Genomic DNA, 7,461 nt, shown 5'->3' on the forward strand with positions numbered 1-7,461 from the left:
ACATTAAAAAGGGCAGATTATGGATGTGAACTGATTCCAGAACGATCTCCTGTGTCGTTCTCTCCCACAAGCTCATGCTGATAACACTGCTGCCGCCCACCCGAGAGCGTTTGATTTCATTGTCGTGTCCGCGTATCTCTAGCAGTAAAAGGTGACGGCGCCGTCGGCACAAACAGGCCAGAAATTCCCAGAGAGTTTAGAGATAATCAATCAGTCAATCAATCGATCAATAAACCCCACGGGAAACAATATCTGCTCCAGAACGCACACACGGGTGTTATCAGGACAGTGTGTGAGGTTCAGCTCAGGTCTGCTGAAAGTACATGTACAATTATCGCTCAGATAAGACAGTGATGAGTGACATTTAAAGCGGCCAATAAAAGCCACTTAGTATTCAAATCATCATAGGAACGTTTCCTTCGGAGCCAAGCCATTCGCTCTGGGCAAAATACTGAAGCCATTATATCTGTCTGTCTTCTCTTTCTGTGAGCGTCTGGACTGTGAAAACACACACACACAGTTGTGATCACAATAAAACCGCTGAATGAGCTGCTATATGAATAATAACTGCACACGTACAGATACTGTTGCTGAAGATCATATTAAAGTCTGCATGAAACAAGCTTCACAGCATATCTGAAATAATGCATTAATGCAACAAAATATAATTCGATTCTCTGATTAGACAATGTGACCGTGTTATTGTTCACAGAAGTTAAAGTAAAAAGTAGACCCAGCGAACAAAAATAAGTTTTACTAATGTTCCCATTAAAGTTATGAACGTTATTATAAAAAATGTAAATTCTGAAGGTTCAAAACATCCTGTTTTTTAAATATTTTTTTGTTATGTGAATATTCCATTTTATCATTCTTCAAACATTATTGGAATGTTACTTTTGAATGTTCTCTGAAACAAGCAACATTTAAAAAACATTAGACAAACATCCATTTTGAGAACATTATTAAAGACCAGATAACTCTGAATGAATGTTCTATTAATGTTACTGTAAGAACGTTTGTTCATAACTTTGGGGAAAAACATGCTTTTGATTATTTTTACTACTATGATTTTCACATACACAGTTAAATCAGGAACATGCACCACTAATAAGGTAAAAGGAGTGGATTATGTTAGATGTGGAGCAAACACTGTTATATTTTTTTTGTAAAATGACTCATTAAAGTTCTGATGAATCTCTGGTTCAACAATGTGACTGTGTTATTGTTCACAGATGTTTTATTTAAAAAAAAAAAAGTGAAAAGTAGACCGAGCTAACATAAATACGTTCTAAGAACGTTTTACTAACGTTCCCATTAGTTGAACCTTATAACATTATGAAAATGTCATTTCTGAATGTTCTCCAAACGTTCAAAACGTCCTGTTTTTAAAACATATGTAAATGTTCAGTGAACATTCCATTTTATCATTCTTCAAACATTAATGGAATGTTACTTTTGAATGTTCTCTGAACGTTCTGAAACAAGCAACATTTAAAAAGTATTAGACAAACATCCATTTTGAGAACATTATTAAAGACTTTTATTCTTTTAATGTTACTGTAAGAACGTTTGTTCATAACTTTGAGAGAACCTTGACAGAACGTTCCCTGTTAGCTGAAGAAATATTATTCTTCATTTTATTTATTTAATAAAAAATAAATAAAAAAACATGCTTTTGATTATTTTTACTACTATGATTTTCACATACACAGTTAAATCAGGAACATGCACCACTAATAAGGTAAAAGGAGTCGATTATAAATTAGATTGTTATATTTTATGTAAAATGACTCATTAAAGTCCTGACAATACATTTTTCATATACATTTTAAAATATTTTAGTAAAAAATGCAGGTGCATATAAATGATTAAATATCATTCTTCCTTGCATTTATTCAATAAAAAAACATGCTTTTATTATTTTCACTATATGATTTTCACACGTGTGAACATGTACTAATAAATTAAAAGTGCTCAGTTATGATTTCACACTTATTTTAGATATAGTATGTAAATTAATTCATTAAAATTCTGATGAAACTCTGATGTGAGATGTGATATTTAGCAAAAATTAGATTACTGTTTAATGGTGCATACACATGAAAATGATAATAATTAGACCAGGAACATGGTCCCATTATGATTTAATGTGCAAACACTTGTACCAGATGCTCAAAATATTAAAAACACCATCACAGAATAAACTCCAGCGCTCCGTCTGTCCTCCAGGTGAGGCTTATTTTTAATTTGGTGTTCGTTTAAATGAGACCGTTTCATAAATGACTCACTCATGATTCTGCTCATTGGCTCCTTTTATGGAAACTAGTCTAGTTTTTAAAAATATCACACCAATGCTGAATAAATATCATCCATGTGAAATAACTTCACAGATCTGAATTTATAAACCATGAAACCCACAGCCATATCAAGGTGTCAAACATTTCCTCTGTGAACACACACAATTCAGACAATCTGACACTCTTTACTTTACACATTGACTATTTACAATGTGATTATTTCCAGTAATCAGAGTAAGGAAGGACTCACATGACACGCGCAAACCTCTTCACTTGCATGCAATTTTCATTATTCTGATTATTAGCTAAAAATTGTGGTTATTTTTTACATATGCACAGCAAACATACAGTAAGTGTTACTGGACACTGTTTTAATCTACTTGCATCAAATACAAAACACATTTATATGCTAAAAATGTCTTCATTTCGATGTGTTCGACCATCAATATACTGCAACGTTGTCAACATAAACTCCGTTTCTTAAATGATACCGCCTTCACCGCTGTGTTTATGAATCTGCGCATGATCCGTGAGTGGAAAAGATGCAATTAAAGTCTTTACACGCCTGATTAAAATCGGCATACGCCACATATTTTACTAAAAATATGGATGGTAGGATTATGAGCTTAATCTCGTCTATTTGATCAAAGTTTACATGAGGTAAGGTTTAATCGCAATATTGCCTAAAATGCATTACGAATGTTTGAGTCTGAATCAAATGAAGAGCTGCAGTGTGTCCGATGCACTAATGCACCATGTGATCAGCTCTAATTGAGTCAATCAGACGCTCTTCAGACGGATGATGTTTACTCACTCGTGTGTGTGTTGTATGAGCCTTTACTAACAGTACTGTGTACATTTAAATAGTAAATGTTGCTCTGAAACATCCAGGGTCTTTCCATCACGATATATGCTATACAGAAAATCACAACCGCTTGATTGTTTGTATCGTCCCAAAATGTAACTATATTATCGTCCAGTTCTAATCTGATAAATTCAACTATACGGCATGAAGATGTAATAAACATGATTTCTGTAAAGCTGCTTTGACATGTTTTGTGAAATAAAATAAAACTGACTTTGTTCAAGTGCTACAAAAATGAGAGTTGGTTGTTTGACCACTTTTAGTTTTTCTTTGATTGCACTGGCATTGCAAAACCAAGAGGTTGTGTATTTTGCTTGGTTTAACCACAATGGCTGTGTTTGTGTCATGTTGCACAAGAAATCTTGGGTTATACGGATGTTTGCAGAAAGCTCAGCACCTCGGCTTAGGATGATCCTTAAACTCCTTGAAGAAGTTACATGAAGATACAGAAACATTTTGCACATTTTTGTTCCTTGGACATAGAATTCGAGTCTTATTGCATCGGTTTTGTCATAATGTCAGTCATAATGTTTTTAGGAGGTTTTTATGGAAGTTTAGTGCGCATACAGACTTCTATTCATATTTTTATGGGGGCGAGAAAGTGTGACAGAGTGCAATATTTTAATAAAAAATATAGGATTAATTAAAAATTGTCAAGCAACCACTATTGGACCACCTGAGATGGACCGATCCATTCAAGACACTTACACTCGAAAAAATGCGGGGATAAAAACAGCCCAAATTGGGTTGAAAATGGATAAACCCAGCAGTTGGGTTGTTTTAACCCAGCGGTTGGGTTAAATGTTTGCCCAACCTGCTGGGTAGTTTTATTTAACTCAACTATTGTTTAAAAATGACTGTATTTCTTGCTTAAAATGAACCCAAAGTATGTTGGAAATTAACATTTATTAATATGTGTAATAAGTGAACATTTATTTAAAAGTTTAATGAATAATAAACAATAAACATCTATTAAGTTGCTTATTAATAAATGTTCAGCTTTTGATTATTATTGTTGCTTCTAGTAATTATGTGTCTGATTTTGGGTTCATTTTAAGTCAGACATATAGTCATTTTTAATTAATAGTTGAGTTAAATAAAACTACTTATCACGTTGGACAAATCATATGCGTATTGAAACGCTGCCTAGGTAGGGAAACTCACTACTAAGTCGACACATAGCCGATTAAACAGTTGGTTTGGGTAAAATAAAAGAACAAACAAAGTACCACATTACTAACAGATGGTAAAATCATACACTTTAAAAACTGCGGGGTTAAAAACAACCCAAGTTGGGTTGAAAATGGACAAACCCAGCGATTGGGTTGTTGTAACCCTTCGAATGTGTTGTTTTAACCCAGCGGTTGGGTTAAATGTTTGCCCAAGGTGCTGTGCAGTTTTATTTAACTCAATTATTGTTTAAAAAATACTGTATCTCTTGCTTAAAATGAACCCAAAATGGAAATGAACATTTATTAATAAGTTTAATGAATAATAATGAAACAATAAACATTTATTAAATTGCTTATTAATAAATGTTCACCTTTTGATTATTATTGTTTCCTCTAGTAATTATGTGTCTGATTTTTAATTTCCAACCTATTTTGGGTTCATTTTAAGCCAGACATACAGTCATTTTTAAACAATAGTTAAATAAAACTGCCTAGTACGTTGATCAAACATTTAACCTAACCGCTGGGTTTGTCCATTTTAAACCCAACTTGGGTTGTTTTTAACCCAGCATTTTTTTTTAGAGTGTACAAAAGCGGACCGTGCACAAATCATATGCATATTCAAACGCTGCCTAGGTAGGGAACTCAGTACTAGGTCGACACATAGCCGATTAAACAGTTGGTTTGGGTAAAATAAACAAACGAAGTATCACATTACTACCAGATGGAAAATCATACTCTAAAAAATGCTGGGTTAAAAACAACCCAAGTTGGGTTGAAAATGGACAAACTCAGCGATTGGGTTAATTGTTTGACCCAACCTGCTGGGAAGTTTTATTTAACTCAACTATTGATTAAAAAATACTGTATTGTTTGCTTAAAATGAACCCAAAATATGTTGGAAATGAACATTTATTAATAAGTTTAATGAATAATAATGAAACAATAAACATTTATTAATAAATGTTCTCCTTTTGATTATTATTGTTGCCTCTAGTAATTATGTGTCTGATTTTTAATTTCCAACCTATTTTGGGTTCATTTTAAGCCAGACATATGGCCATTTTTAATCAATAGTCGGCTTAAATAAAAATGCCCAGCACGTTGGGCAAACATTTAACCCTGGGTTTGTCCATTTTCAACCCAACTTTGGTTGTTTTCAACCCAGCATTTTTAGAGTGTACATAAGCGGACCGTGGACAAATCATATGCATATTGAAACGCTGCCTAGGTAGGGAACTCACTACTAGGTCGACACGTAGCCGATTAAACAGTTAGTTTGGGTAAAATAAATGAACAAACAAAGTGCCACATTACTACCAGATGGTAAAATCATACACTCTAAAAAAGTGGGTTAAAAACAACCCAAGTTGGGTTGAAAATGGACAAACCCAGGGTTAAATGTTTGCCCAACGTGCTGGGCAGTTTTATTTAAGCCAACTATTGATTAAAAATGACTGTATTTCTTGCTTAAAATGAACCCAAAGTATGTTGGAAATTAACATTTACTAATATGTTTAAGTTGAATGAATGATAATGAAACAATAAACATTTATTAAGTTGTTTATTAATAAATGTTCAGCTTTTGATCATTATTGTTGCTTCTAGTAATTATGTGTCTGATTTTGGGTTCATTTTAAGCCAGCCATATAGTAATTTTTAATCAATAGTTGGGTAAAATAAAACTACCCAGCACGTTAACTCTGGGTTTGTCCATTTTCAATCCAACTTGGGTTGTTTTTAAACTAGAGTGTACATAAGTGGGCCGTGGACAAATCATATGCATATTGAAACGCTGCCTAGGTAGGGAAACTCACTACTAGGTCGACACATAGCCGATTAAACAGTTGGTTTGGGTAAAATAAAAGAACGAACAAAGTACCACATTACTAACAGATGGTAAAATCATAGTACACTCTTAAAAGTAAAGGTTACAGAAGATGGTTACCATTCCTGGTTCCCCAAAGAACCTTTCAGTGATCAGTTCTTAAAATCAGTTCTTCTTAGAACACTGAAACAATCTAAAGAACCTTTGAAGATTAGAATGGAGCCATTGATGCCAATAAAAACTTTATTTTTAAGAGTGTACTTTGATATTTACCATAGTACTGTGCATACACATAATGTACACGTGTTACTTTGGTAGCCTATTTATATTTGTTTTTAATTTAATCTGCTGTTTAATTCTCTACAACTGTATTCACATTGAATGCAATGAAAACCTTACTGAGCCTGACTTGATTTCCTGACAAATTCATATGTAATGCTCTTGACATGACACTTCAGATGAATTAGATAGGAAAACATGCATGTAACATGTGATTTGTGGTCAGTGAGGTTATGTTTTCTGATCTTCTCTTTCACACTGGACTGTTTTACTGCATATTTATATCCATGCCACTGTTCCTGTTTATGTTTTTCTCTTGTATTTTTCTCTTTTCAATGTTTTGGCACCATGCACTAAACGTCATGTCAATGCAGCACTATAAATCTGAATAAATAACGTATAAAAATGAGCATGACATCGATTACGATGCAGTAATACAGTGTTTGTGGTCTGACCTTCCTGTCCGCGGAGCTCCATCGCGCTCTGCTCTGCCCTTCATCCTCCTCATCGTCACCCATGAGCCCCGCGGATGCTGAGTCTGACTCCTCGCCTTCCTCCAGCTCCTCCTCATCTTCAGCGGAGACCTTCAGGCGCTTGGGCGCGCGCTCGTACTCCTCCAGCACAGACATGATATATAAATCAATCAATCACTCACAATCGGTAATAAAAATGATGAGAATAATGTGAAAGGAGCGCACACGCACACACGCGCGCTCATGTGCTGCTTTGGTCAGGGACGGCGCGCGACACTCATCCGGCAACAGCTCTGCGCGCTCACGCCCTGAATCCTCGCTCACTGCGGCTCTGACGTCACGCTGGTTTTCATTGGATCCCGCATCTGAGTGACGGCTGCGCAGCGGCGCTTATTGGCTGCGATCGGCGCATGCGTAAAGTACACAGCACTGCTTTCATATGATCTGAATAATCTGACATTAAAATAATTATAATAATTGCTTTGAACTTCTTTGTTTGAAAATTACTTTACCATAATGTACATGTCAAGCACTATTCATACAAATT

General features: G+C 34.8%; 1 protein-coding gene across 1 annotated transcript in view; it reads right to left on the reverse strand.

Annotated features, from left to right (window-relative positions):
- LOC127522357 (heterogeneous nuclear ribonucleoprotein L-like) overlaps window positions 1–7,239 on the reverse strand; it is a 39,164-nt gene extending 31,925 nt beyond the window's left edge. Inside the window, exon 1 of the mRNA XM_051912209.1 lies at window positions 6,897–7,239. Within this exon, the coding sequence (XP_051768169.1) occupies window positions 6,897–7,070 (174 nt within the window). The 5' untranslated portion in view covers window positions 7,071–7,239. The remainder of the gene's footprint in view (window positions 1–6,896) is intronic.
- Between the last annotated feature and the right edge of the window lie 222 nt (window positions 7,240–7,461).

This window comes from Ctenopharyngodon idella, chromosome 11, assembly GCF_019924925.1.
Source record: "Ctenopharyngodon idella isolate HZGC_01 chromosome 11, HZGC01, whole genome shotgun sequence".
NCBI classification, from domain to species: Eukaryota; Metazoa; Chordata; class Actinopteri; order Cypriniformes; family Xenocyprididae; genus Ctenopharyngodon; species Ctenopharyngodon idella.